Source organism: Phasianus colchicus, chromosome 3 (genome assembly GCF_987193195.1).
Source record: "Phasianus colchicus chromosome 3, bPhaCol1.hap1.1, whole genome shotgun sequence".
In the NCBI taxonomy this organism is placed as follows: Eukaryota; Metazoa; Chordata; class Aves; order Galliformes; family Phasianidae; genus Phasianus; species Phasianus colchicus.
In genome coordinates, this window is record NC_143438.1 from 26446426 (window position 1) to 26460850 (window position 14425).

Here is a 14425-nt window from a genome sequence, read left to right on the forward strand (position 1 = left end):
AAAAATAATCCCACACTTGAGTCAATTCGAAGCCTTATTGCTGGATGAGCAACATGCAATAATTTCAGCACTCTGTGGGGACTTCCACTTATAATTTCTCTGCAAAATGCACATGAAAACAATTCTCTCTCTTGCATTTAATACTTAGCTAAAAGGAAATGAGGACAAGCAAATTGTGAAGTAGCTACTGCAGCAAACTACTTAAGCAGTTCCTAGGAAAGAAAAAAAAAATCAATTCACATTCATTGCAATCCTTTCCATAAAACATACTTGGAGAAATTCTCATGAGCTCTTCTAACTTCTGCTTTAGAAGGGTCTCAAATTGAAACACAAAAATTGTTCATTTTGCTTTGGTGATTTAAATAGGATTTCTGCGTTCAAGATTACAGACCTCACAGCCTCAGATGCTTCCCAATCTTCTTCTCCATGATCCTCTCCCCAGTCTGAGATTTACACAAGCCAGGAAGGTTTTTAGATCCTACAGAAGAGCAATAGTAGAAAGAATATATTTTTGAGGTGAATGAACAAATGAATCGTTGGGAGAAGTATTTATCAGCCTTTTCTTTCCTTGAGGTTTGGTTGGCATGATTGCTTTTGCTCTCAGATACTTTAAGCAGCATCCTGCACCTCAGTATCTGTATGGGCATTTCTGAGTCCTCCAAAAAACAGCAGTCTTAGCACTGCTGAGAAATACATTGAGACTGAGACACAGTCCCACAAACATTAAAACATTAGAGCTGCTAGATCTAAGTGAACTCCAAAAAAATCTTCTGATCTGGAAACACCTAGTCTAAGAAAAAATCCTAACCCAAAATGTACTTCAGAGAAAACTTTATCAGACATTTGAAAGGATCAATAATAGGAAACTGACAAAGATAAAGGTTCAACAGTCAGACCCAAATCCCTAGTCTTTCCAGAAGATGAGAAAAACCACACAAAATTCTGTTGTATAAACCACAAGAGTATACAATAGCCTAAGGGCACGCTCATGACAGATCTTTAAGCATTGAATTTAGAGCTATGGGTAGTATATAAAGGGAAGAAAAATAAAAGCTGCCTCCTGCATAAATCTGAGAACATTAGCATTACAGATATTGTAGAGAAAGTAGTAGCAAGAATTAGCTTAACAGAAATCTCTCTCCTCTTTGGAACAGTATAGATCACAGTTTAGTTGTTGTTAAGTGATGGATGTGTGCCTGAGGCTGGGCCAGGGCAGAGACAAGAGTAATGTAGCAGATCTCTCCTTCTCATGCAAGGACCCTTCCTGCTGGAAAAGAATTTACTCTTTCAAGACATGACAGCCAGTCAGGATCCATGTGGTGCTCAGAGTTATGATTTAGCAGAGGGTTGTTAGAATTAGGTTACTATGGTTAGGCTGCGGTTGGACTTGATGATCCTTGAGGTCCCTTCCAAACTGAGTAATTCCATGATTCTATGATTCATACCATGAGGAGAAGCATTGAAGTTTCAATCATCCTGTACCAGTAGATTAGCAAACAGAAATGGAAAGCAAAAGACATCAAGGACAAACTTAGGTCTTGGATGCTAGGCTAGGTCAAAGGGTGCCATAAAAGCCCCATCATATTTTATTTGCTGATAGGCCTAGGAGTATTAGAGGAGCCTGAGATGTTGCACACCTTTTTCTTCCAAGTATCAAAAAAGCACCTGACAGGAAATAATATGCATTTCTGCACCAAAACTGGAAAAGGAAGGCTGGCTATCAGTCATTTCCATGTTTCCCAGGACATCCAAGTCAGATCACGTTCTTATAATCTACAGATCTGAAATGACAGCCAGCTAGCATGCTCTGCATCCCCAGGAGGTTAAGTCACTCCTGCATCAAAGCCAGAAATCAAGTTTGTCAATACAAGAATCACACAAACAGATGCAAAACAGTGGGTGACAGCATCTGTCATCCCTTATATTTCACATCATTTTGACATCATAAATGCCCTGATGAGCTCCAATTAATTTCCAGAAGTAGATCCTCATGTGTCAGTAGATTCAATAAATCTGTTTGCACCTGTAGCTGCTGCCATAACTGAATACTGAATAGAGAAACAAGACTACTATACTTTTCTTTTTGTCTCTCTAAACTGAGGAAAGCCACAGGGAATTTAACCAGTGAAACTGTAGACTTGTAATAAGAGTTGTTGATTATTCTGGAAACAGTTCATCTGACATGTCTTTAGTTCACGTTCATCTTATCTATGAGATGGACTGGTGAATTCTGTCATACCATCAACTAGTATTTTCCAGGTGTTTCTCCTCGATTATTTCTAACACAAGCCTTCACTGCTTCAAAATAGCCATAAATACTACAGAAAAACCTAATGCTGTACATTGGCCATACTTCACAAATTTGTCACATCAGCGCATGGCAATTCTTACGTTATGATCATTAGCAAACAGTCAAAATAATTTGGTTCCACAATTAATCCGCAACTGACTGCACCAAGTCCAAAAATTCGTACTCAGCGCCATCTATTGATTCCTTCTGGTTAAGCAGAAGGCAACACACTTGACTCATTCACTGTGCAATACAGGACTATGTTTTACTGAACAATCTATTTTTAATAGCAACATTGTTAGGTGTTAGAAAACATTTGATAAATGAATGTTAAATTTTGGTGCAGATTTTAACTAATCCTATTCTGTTTTCCCATAGAACCAATTATAAAGATGATACTGTACAAGTCAAGTCCTCCCAGCTAATGGCTTAGCAATACTCGTATCTCAGATACACTAGAGTTCTCCTTCTTAGATCATACTAGTGCTATGGATTTCTCTTGGTGGTGGCGTTGTGTACTTAGTAGTAGACAAGCAGTTTGCCTTGTAATAATTATACTGGAATGGTTATTTTACATTTCAAGTTAAGATCACTGAGCTCTTAACATTTTGCTTTCTGTTTCTTGTTGCAATTTTCTATATACATATTCCTGACAAAAATTGTTGTCATTCCCATGTTAAAAAACAAATGACAGATCTGATCTAGACAGACATGATCTAGAATTATTCAGGTAAAACATGGAGTAAGCACAGCTTCCATGACTCACCTTTAAAGGGCCTTTTCATGATGTTTTTACCATCCTTCCAAGCATACAGCAGTATTACTGTAGGTAATTATGCAACTCCTGCTTAACCTATCATAAGTAACCTATGCAGGTCACACTGGAAATGAGACAAACCATGTATTTCACACTTGTGCATTAACATTTCAAGTGCAAATTGACACATATGAAGCAGCAAAATATCAAGAAAAAAAGATCAATTTAGCCAAGAAGCTTTATTGATTTACTTCTTCATCAATGTGATTGAAAACTATGCATTTCCAGGGATTACTGATTCCAGAACACAGTACATACTTACCTGTTCTAACTTATTGGCTCTAGAATTTCCAGAGATATTTTGTAAAGTGCAGGACAAACAAACAAAAAACCTTATTCTTGTCTGACTTCTGCACCCATTAAAACACTTCATAAACTGAATAGAGATGATGTTACATCAAAAAAAGTTATCCTTTTTATTGTAATATCACAAATTCAGATTAGGAGGAACTGTTTAGGGCGTCCCAGCCTCCTGATGCAGTACTACTAACTTTTAAGTTACATTCGGTTGTTTGGAGCTTTATCTTTATCCATGGAGCATCTGCGTTCAGTGCTTGACTGCTTATGATTTCTAACATTCACAACCACACAACCTTCCATTCCTCAGCAACTCTATTAACAGGGAAGTGGGGACAAAATGGTAAGTCAACTTGTTCAACTACTGAAAAAAAGAATTGTTGCATGGATTTGCTCGTCATCAGAAGCAATAGATTTTTTGTAAACCAAACAGATATGCTGGGATTCCCCTGCTCTCCTTCCCAATTCCCCACAGGAATGTCAGAACAAATTATGCATTTGCAGTTGAAAACTGCAACTCTGTTCAACCACATAAAACTGCACATGCACATATAACAGCAGATCAGCCTTAAACTTTGTTCATTGGTCTCCAAAGAAATTTCCCAAGAGAACAGAATTGTTTGGATGATCTCTTACGTGATTATGAGAAAGGATACCCATCTTTTATCACATGTCAAGACTTGCTTGTCCAGGAGTTTCACCTATTCATCTTGGCACCAAAATTAGCTAGATGGATTCAACAGTACTACTGAGGGGGTGAAGGTAGTTCATCAGAACATTCAGCTTTTCCTCTCTGGAAAGCCTTTGGAAAGGAGAAGCAGGAAGAAGGTTATCTTCTTACAAAGATTTTCTCAGAAGGACATCCCAAAGTGGACGATTGCAAAAGTTTTTAGTGCCAAGAAGTGGTTACTCTGACAGAGCTTACGGGCTTTCAGTTTCAACACAGCTGTCAGCCTCACATAGGAGATCCCATAACATGCGCCTGTTTTAGGCTTAAAAAAATGGCAAGTGAAGCATTTGTTTGGAATGTGGTTTTTAGTGAGGCAGTAAACCAACTTACTGTTCAACTCTCATAAGCTACTTAAGCAGAAAATGACTTGCTGCACAGTAAAGAATTCACAGCAGGAAAACATGTCACATCAATGGGTAGGGGGAAAAGTAGATAGAATGAGATTTCCTTTGTGCACATAATCCCAACATGAGATGCAGTGGGACAAAGGCCACTAACAAGATCACACCAGAAAAATTTCCAGATCTCAAGCATAAAGACATTTATATTCAGTTTGAGAAGGCATATAAGGTAATCCCTGAGGAAAAAATCCCTCCGATCATGATTTCTATGATCTTGCAAACAAAAAAAAATGAGATGCACCCAATATTTAAGGATTTCAAAATGGATACATTTTGAAAGCAGGTTGAAATTACAGGGAGAAATTTAAAAATTCTATGGAAAATTAAGATATTCTCAGGGGATTTGTTATTCTCTTCCTAAGAATATTGTCAGGAACTACCTCTCACTCACTCCTTTGCACTCTCATTATCAACAGACCAAAACCACAACTATGAAACCAACAGCTGTATTGGTTGCTCCCTTCATAAATACAAAGAACAGTATGCAGATGGCACCCATCGATCCAACCTCCCAATTCATTCTCAAGATGTCTGGCACACATATTGAAATTGCTGTTCAAACTACCCGTCAAACAATGGGATAAGGTCAAATGTTACTTCATTACATTCCCCATAAAAATGTACATAAGAGTGACTGGTCTCCAAAGTTTATTAAAAATCAAAGAATAGAAAACTTTACATAAAAATATGTCAATTTTAGCTTCCACATAGTTGTCCACACAAAAAATTTAAACATGATTTTTTTCAAACCTGTAGCACATAACCACAGTGATAGCCAGGCCAATTTATTTGGTTCACCATGACTGAAGTGTTACATGATACCACTTTTAAATGAATTTCACTTTAAAATGGACGCTAGAATAAGACACCAACTAAAGCCTTTGAAGGCTCTTTAATGTAGTTATGCTCAATATTGCTAGTGTGTGAAGACTAAGCAGTACAGGCTCCTGTAACAGCCCTTAGATATTATTTATGAATCAGCTCACAATTTTTTTTTTGTTTAAAATTGTGACGAACCTGGAGCATTAAGACAAACTTTTTGCAAACATATGCACTACTCTACTTTGGAATGTTGCCCTCTCTCCCCTCAAAGACCTGTTTGACAGATTCAGTAATAACATGAACTACTTCTGCTTCAAAGGCATACAGCATATTAAAAAGCTTCATGCTCGACACCTCATTTTAACACTCGGATATCAGTTTTAAAACCTTCTCTATCTGTATACAGTATAGAAGTCCTGTTAACAGGATTCTTCAGCTTTCTCTGCTAATGGATTTATATAACTGATCTGTAGTTTTCTGTATAGTTTAAGAACTCTCGCTAAAAAAACAGGAAGTCAGAGGGCATGAGACGTGACCTACTCCCAGGACAACTGTGGTGCTTTAAAAACTCAGGGTTAGGCAGGATGTACATTTTTCAAAAAGTTAAAGACAGTGTTTGTCATGGCAATACACACTTGCATAGTATACCTGTATGCATCTGTAAATTAAGTGCCAGCCACTCATACTGCGTACAACACTGGGCTGTGCTCTCCTGCAATACATTAAAAGATACTTCTCATAATGCTTAGAGCAGCTGAAGTACTTTTTATATATTTGCTCTTAACAGAACTAATGCATACTGCTATACAGATTCCTTAATGGAATCAACATATTTCCTTTCTCCACATTCCTTAAGCCGGGTACCTCCATTTAATAATGTTGTTTGAACCCAAACATTAACAGGTTACATTACTAAAATGCATCAAAGCATGTAGTTCGCCGCTTTTTAATTTCACATCGGGACTTTGAACCAACCTTCCCCCCTCCCTCAAAAGTTTTACTTCTGGTACTAAGAATGCTGGATTTGTCATCTGATAAAAGGAATAAAATTAAAACTCATTGGTCAGAGCAAGAAGACTGATAGAGGCCAGACAATGAGCTAAAAAACATAGGGTCAAAATGCTTTGGAGCTTAATACCTTCTTAAAACCGTAAGCCAAATCGCTCTTCCACTGTGAATCAAGAAGCCTCAAATATTACCAAATGTCATGTTTGTAACACTGCTCAGACAACCTGCCAAAACTATGAACCCAACTTAGATAATGCAACCTGGGAAAGGATCTGTAAATTAAAAAACCTCTTCCCCTTAAATATAACTTATGTGACAATATGAAATTAAATTAAAATTCCAAGTTATTGCACAAATTATATCTCCAATATTTACAGAGCAAAAAATCCTGAACTTTGAAACAAACAGGAGTGCAGCAAATTTATTTTTTTGAATTCCCAACTTGATTTGCTGCAAAGAAAAAAAATCGAAGGGGCTGAAGTTTCCTTCACTTCCAAAATAAAAGAAAACAGAACCCACATAGGAACAGATGTAGCCACAGCAAAAAAAGCCACAGCATTTGAAAATGTCCTTGCAGTTCCACTGTCAGAGCTGCTTCGGCACTGTATGAACCATTGTGGGAAGGCAGAAAAACAAATTTCCACATTTAATAAGGCTTCACAGATAAGCACAACTACTTCTTGAAGATGGACTGAACCACCACACAAAGAAACATGCAAAGAAGTCAGCTGCAGATATTTGGCAACACCAATAAAACGATGTGCTGGACGCTGGTCTCCATCCCCTAAGTCGAGTGGCACTCGCTCAGTTTGTCTGAACAGGGAAGGTCATTTTGGCATCTGCCATTATCTGCTCAGACTAATAGGTAAACTGTCTCTGTGTTTTTTTCTTCTCCATATATTACGATTGTACTGGTGGTGTCCTCTATTACCAACTGGTTGCCTCATGCCTCCACTGTTGACAGGACTGTAGCCGTTGCCTTGGTTATGAGTTCCTTTCATGGAAAACTTCATCCCAGTGTGCTGCTAAAAAACAAGACATGCACTCAGTTTAGGCAAACAAACAACTGAAACAAAGTACGTATTACCAGTGGTATTTCCTCAACATACAAGTCATTCCCACAGAACACTGCTTGAAGCAACTGATCTTTCCATGCTTGTCTGATTTTAGCTGCACAAGTCCAAAGGCATTAACAGCTTGTTTTCTGAAGTAAATGTCCTGCAAATGAAATGGTGTAGATTTAAAAGCATCCTTAAAAACCTTCTGAGTATTAAATATGCTCACCATGCATCACCACTATAAAAACAGACCTTCCACATTAAACACTAACAGTAACAGACGTGTCTCTAAAAGATTCTTGGAAAGAATATAACCGAGTGAAATATCCAGTAAGACTTCCAGAAACATAATTAAGGAATGTAGGGGCATCACTACATGAGCGAATGGAAAGGACAAGCCTGCTCTACCTATAATTTCACTTAACTAAATCGGTAAACTAGTCATGACTTTGGAAGGAGCAGGCCTAATCTGATAAATCTTATTTGCCTGCTACATTCCACACATCCAGACCAAGGCAAAATAATGATCAGGAGTGTAACATGACACTTTCTTTGGGAGAACCTCTAATAACTTGGAACAGCAGCTGCTGAAAAGGCTTAACAACCAAGTTCAGTGTTTTCCCTACCACTTAATACCACCGTGAGTTGTGTAATCATTTCCCTACATACTGAGATTCTAAAAATACCTGCAGCTTCAACACAAGCAACTTTTTTTCTTGAGGAGTGAAAGAAATTACTACGAGAACAGATTGTCTTTAAAAAAAAAAAACATTTTGTCTAACTTAAGTGATTTAGCAGAAACACCACGAAGTTAACATAGGGCAACTGTTTAGAACATTAAATAGCTGCAGCTACTTTATTAACTTGTATTTCCAAACAAGCGTGGTGTCAAAATAAATATGAGAACAACAAACTATCGAAATTATTTAAGGAATAATGCTATACAAAGCTTTTACTATTAAATTATAATTAGGAGAGCTACTGAGCATCTACAGAAAGACCTGGTAAAGAACTGTATTGAAAAGTAAAGTTAACTGTACAATCGTAAAAAAAAAAAATCCTTTTTTCATCTGTAAAGAATGCCCTACAGTGACCTAAACATCCTTGAATATTCAATTTTTAAACTCCCAGAACAGACACATTAAGTGTTGTCAGAATAGCAATGGTAAAATAACCAAGGACAAAGACGAAAAGAGAATGAAAAGAGAAAGAATCCTTCATCTTAAGAGGCAAAACTCAAAACTTATCTACTGAAATATGTTGTAAAAGCACCTATTGAGAGCTACTCATTAAAATCAAGAAAATAAGCTAAAAAAAATGAGAACATTTTATTTTGGCAAGTGGTCTTTCAAACAAGCACCACCTTTACACATCCTTCTGAGGCAAATTGTTGAAGTTCAATACGCGTATATCTGACTCTCAAATACATAAGCAAAGCTCTACAAACATATCAACTAATTTGCTTAAATAAGGCCAAAATATTTCAAGTGATCAGTCATTCAGTAGTCAAAACACTGAGGACAGTTTTATTACACTTCACTATGTAAAAAAAAAAAAAAAAGGGAAATAACTCTAATTTTGCTGTAAAACCAGAACAAAGCTCTGACCAAAGAACACAGAATCTAATCAAGTCTATCATCTTCAGCTGTAAATATGAAGAATCTAGCAATTAATCCTTAATTTGAGTGTTCAGAAGAAAGATAATGGCACACTGGCAGGCAGTGCTTCACTCAAATCAGGTCAGCCAAGCCCCACTGAAAACAGGGTAATTACGCTGATCTGTATCCTTGAAATAATTATACCACTAGTTTGTTCAAGATGTAATCAAACTTTCAAAAAATTGCTACATACTTATTTCACTATTTATTAGGTAAAGGAAGTTTGCTTGATATCTTTTTGAGATTCTCAAGAGACTATCAACTCTACCTAGTCCACACCATTCTTGATGTCCACATGCTCCCCCCCCAGTCACTGGGAGATGGCATGTCTACCTAGACAATGACTGAAGAGGGATCAGATAAGCAAAAGAGTCTTCTAACTGAAGGTGTCTGCATATTGCAGTTTAGATGTTCTGATCATTTCCCTTACCAAGGAGGAATTGTTCCTACCAACATATGGCTGCTCATTCAACAACTAAGCAACAGAAGTGATTTGGGGGGGATGGTATGACACAAGTGCTCTGAATTTGATCTTCCACGGGTAGAAGCTGCTATATGTGTAGGGAGATCTAAGAAACTTGCAACTAAAACAAGCTGGGGAAAAATTTTGTAATGCATACCAGGTTTAAAAAGTTCCCAGATGTTTTGACAGAAATTTAAGAAAAGGTTGCTCCCAGCTTTTGTCTCAAATAACAAGTCTGATAGAAGTTTAAACATCAAGTAATGTGCTGAAGAAAAACTTTCCATCTTAAATAGGCCACCCAATCAGGAAGACTGAGTGGACAAGGCCCTCTATAAATTGATAAGAGCAGCTTCACATTCACAAGACATGGTCCTCCTGGGGAACCTTCAACCACTCCAGTATCTCTTGGATGGACAACAGAGCAGGGCACCAGCAAAGAGGTTCCTGGAATGCAATGATAACTGCTTCCAAGTAGTACAGGAACCCATGAGAAAAGGAGCTACACTGGACCTTGTCCTCATCAATGAGAAGGGTGAGTAATATGAAACTCAGTAGCAGCCTGGGCTGTAGCAACCACAAAAACGTCGAGTTCAAAATCCTTAGGGTGTCAGAGTGTGTGCAGTAAGCTTGCTACTCTGGACTTCAGGAGAGCAGGCTTTGAACTCTTCAGGGAACTGTCTACAGGGTGGCATGGGAGAAAGCTCAGGGGCCCAAGAAAGCTAGTCAGTATTCAAGGATCATCTCCTCCAAGCCCAGAAGCAGTGCATCCTGAAAAAGGAAGACAGGCAAGAATGCCAGGAAGCCTCCATGGATCAACAAGGAGCTCCTAGACTTAGTTACACTCAAAGAGAAAGTCAAGAGGGAGTGGAAGCAGGAATAAGTTACCTGGGAAGACTACAAAGAATTTGTCTGAGCAGCCAGGGATCAGGTTAGGAAAGCTAAAACCCAGACAGAATTAAATCTAGCCAGAGACATGAAGGGGAACAAGTTGAAATTCCACAGATATATCAGTGATAAAAAAAAAAGGTCAGGGAGGACACGGGGCCTCTCCAGAAGGAAAATGGAGACCCGGTCACAAGGGATACAAAGAAGGCTTAAGTTTTCAGTAACTTCTTTGCCTCAGTCTTCAATTGGAAAGGGCTTGAGACACACTGATGAAGTTGCAGAAAGCAGTGGTAGACCTGCCTGATGTAAGTGAAGATCAGGTTCAAAACAATCTAAAGAACCTGAAGATACTCAAGTCCATGGGACCTGATGAGATCCATCCACAGGTTCTGATGGGACTGACAGATCAAGTTGCCAAGCCACTATCCATCATATTTGAAAGGTCATGGCAGTCAGGTGAAGTTCCCACTGACTGAAAAAGGGGAAACAACTCTCATTTTCAAAAAAGCAAAAAAGATGATCCAGGGAACTACAGGCCAGTCAGTCTCACCTCTGTATCAGGCAAGACCATGGAGCAAGTCCTCCTGAAGACCTTATTAAGGCACATGGAAAATAAGGATGAGGTGACTGGTGGTAACCAACATGATTTCACCAAGGGTAAGTCATGCCTGACAAACTTGGTGGCCTTTTATGAAGGAGGTATAGCATTAGTGGATGAAGGGAAGAGCAACTGACAATTTCTACCTGGACTTGTGCAAAGCACTTGACACTGTCCCACATGACTTCCTGGTCACCAAATTGGTAAAACACAGATTTGATGGATGAACCACTCACTGGATAAGGAACTGGCTGGATGACCACACTCAGAGTTGTAATCAACAGCTCAATGCCCAAGTGGAGACCAGTGACAAGCAGCGTTCCTCAGATATCAGTACTGGGGCCAGTGTTATGTAATATCTTTGTAGGTGACAAGGACAGTGGGATCAAGTGCACCCTCAGCAAGTCTGCAGATGGCACCAAGCTGAGTGGCGCAGTAGACACACTAGAGGGAAGGGATGCCATGATGCCATCCCAGAGGGACATGGACAGGCTTGGGAGGTGGACCCATGCCAACTTCATGATGTTCAAACAAGGCCAAGTGAAAGTTCCTGCACTTGGGTCAAGGCAATTCCATGCACAGATATAGGTGGGGCAGAGAATGGCTTGAGAGAAGCTATGAGGAGAAGGATTTGGGGCTATCAGTTGATGAAAGACTCAAAATGAGCTGGCAATGTGCACGTGCAACCCAGAAGGCCAACTGTATTTTGGGTTACATCAAGAGAAACATGACCAGCAGGTCAAGGGAGATGATTCTGTCATTCTCTGCTCTTCTGAGATCCCCATCTGGAATACTGCATCCAGGTCTGGAGACCCCAACAAGGACATGGAGGCCCTCCAGGAGGGCCATAAAGATGATCAGAGGTGCTGGAACATCTCATCTTTCCTATGAGCTAGGCCTCTTTCTTCAGCCTAGAGAATAGAGAAGGCTCTCGGGAGACAACTGCTTTCCAGTAACTGAAGGGGCCTACAGGAAAGCTGGAGAGGGACTTTTTGTCAGAACAAGAGAAAATGGCTTTAAATTGGAAGAGGGTAGATTTAAACTAGATATCAGGAATAAATTCTTTACTTTGAGAGTAGTGAGTCACTGGAACAGGTTGCCCAAAGAAGTTGTGGATACCCCCCCCCCGGAAGCATTCAAGGCCAGGCTGGATGGACTAGAGGGAGCTGTGTCTGCCTATAGCAGGGGGTTGGAACTAGGTGACCTTAAAGGTCCCTTCCAACCCCAAACCATGCTATGATTCTATGGCAAAGCAGTTTTACCATACAAAACTGCTGACAAAGACAGTCAGTATTTGAACAATTTAAGCCAAAAATAAATCACTTCAAATCGAAAATAACACAAACTACATAAGTAACAAAGCTACAGCCCAAATAGTTTCTGAACCTTTGACCACTAGCTTCTCCAAAAAAGGGAAAAAAAAAACTATGAAAATGAAGTGTTAGAACTGTTAAGTTTAAAAAAAATCAGCTTATATGTACAGAACTCGATATGTAAATAAGGGTCTACAAAGGTAAAGACAGTTTAGGAAACCTATTATAACATTATTAACACTACTGGATTAATGGTCACAACTGAACCCATTCTGCAGTTGATAGGAATCATCATCATTGAAGCTCGTATATTTCAGACTTATTACATGTAAAGTATTAGTGTAGTATTTTGCAGAATTTTACTGTACTATTTAGCACATTAGATATCCTCATTAATACCTTCACAGTCTCAAAATTTTCCCAGGTCCTTTTCAATTTTTCCTTTATTTCCAAATTCTTTATTTCAGGCCCATAGCAGAAACCACATCTGTTTTGAGGATTGACATCCACTTTCCCATCTCCTAAGCACAACATCTGGAAATACATTAAAATCTGTGTGCAGGTAACATTTAACTTGTTCTTTAATAAAAAAATCACTGTTTCACAGAGCAACAGTCTAACCAACATTTTGATCATTAAAACACTATCAATAAACCATCAGGCAGTGGTTCATTAGCCTCAATTACTTTTAAGCTAACAGGATTATATATTATATCAGCTACCTGATCATACTTTTGATCTGTTAAAACTTAGATCTGGTCTATGTTTAAGATGTACTTAAATATCTAATATGTAGTAAAAGTTCTTACTCAAGTTGTTTAAATCTGGGAAAAACAAGGCCTAAAGCACTACAAATATCAAGAGATCCTTCTCCTCCCTTCTGAACCCTTTGTTTGGACCTACTAGCTGAAGTCAGCTAGTTTTCAGTTGACAGCATAATGACAAGTTTGTATTTATGCATTTACAAGCCAAATCTAATTTCTTGTCCAACAAAAGAAAACAGCATTTATGCAACAGAAAACAACTTGTTTGTGCTCTTTTTGGACTCCATACAAGTTCCATTATTTCTTATCTGCTAACACTAGAGAATTAGAAGACTCAGTCATGAGGGAACAGGTGTGAGTCGAAACAAGCGATGAGAAGACAGAACTCATACTGCAACTTTACTACTATCTTGAGATAGTAGTTCTTTTATCGAAACACTTTTTATTAAGGATCTCAGGAGATATATTTTCTGTCTTAACACTATTTTAGAGCTTAAGACAGATTTCTTATTGAGATTTCTCAGCTTTTACTTGAAGAAAAATTATTTCAGGACACAGGCCCACCAGCCCTCTCCAAACAATGAGTTCACATCAATATGGTCAATGTGAAAAAATAGGTAGATGAAATACATATGCAAGTATTTAAACCAATCTGAGATAGGGACGAGCATTCTAATTACAATGACATTGGAACACAAAGTTAGGCTAAGCAAACTGATCAGATATTACCTCCACATTCTTCACTTCTTATTTTTTTTAAATTACTACTTATGAAATCCTGTTCTTAGAGACTGCTCTTTAGAGTTTCAACCAGCCTTTTCTTCAACTCAAAAAAAGTTCCTTGGAAGCAGACACTTGGAAAATCTTGTTTCCAATGCCACTACATTTTGAGAAACTATTAGATGCTAACAGTATCAGAATTGCCATTGGGACAAAGCAAGACCTCCCACAGTTGTTCTGGGTAAGAGCAAACTCTGAAGAGAAGTATTTTAGCAAGTGAAGCGTAAAAGTTTAGACTGTGTCATTTTAGCACTAGCATTAAAGTTTCATTTTCCTAGTTGCCTTCTTCCTTCAGAAGTCAGTAGTGAACGCTGCTATGAAATTCTTAATAACCACATTAGCAATCAAATATCATTCATGTGAATGTCCTCAGAGGAGCTTTTCTTGAACAGAACAAACACACTGGAAGCTAGTCCAGCAGGACCAGTGCTCGCTATCTTGAATCCTTTTGAATCAAATAAGCACTCTTAGGATAAATACAACATTAAAAAAATTGGACCTAAACAACTTGTAATTTGTTCCGTCTTCATCCATGACTTCT

The 14425-nt window shown here is 38.4% G+C and overlaps 1 protein-coding gene across 7 annotated transcripts in view; it reads right to left on the reverse strand.

Annotated features, from left to right (window-relative positions):
- Positions 1-3331: 3331 nt before the first annotated feature.
- The window catches only part of TENT4A (terminal nucleotidyltransferase 4A), a 56683-nt gene continuing 45589 nt past the window's right edge, over positions 3332-14425 (reverse strand). For 2 of the 7 annotated variants that reach the window (XM_090137130.1, XM_031589194.2), the window contains 2 exons: positions 7475-7583; positions 7217-7390 (listed from right to left, as the gene is read on the reverse strand). In XM_090137130.1, coding sequence (XP_089993256.1) covers positions 7350-7390; positions 7475-7583 — 150 coding nt within the window. In that variant the 3' untranslated portion in view covers positions 7217-7349. Of the gene's footprint in view, positions 7391-7474; positions 7584-14425 lie in introns of all 7 variants that reach the window. The other 5 variants (XM_090137129.1, XM_090137126.1, XM_031589193.2 and 2 more) reach the window with 3 other exon arrangements.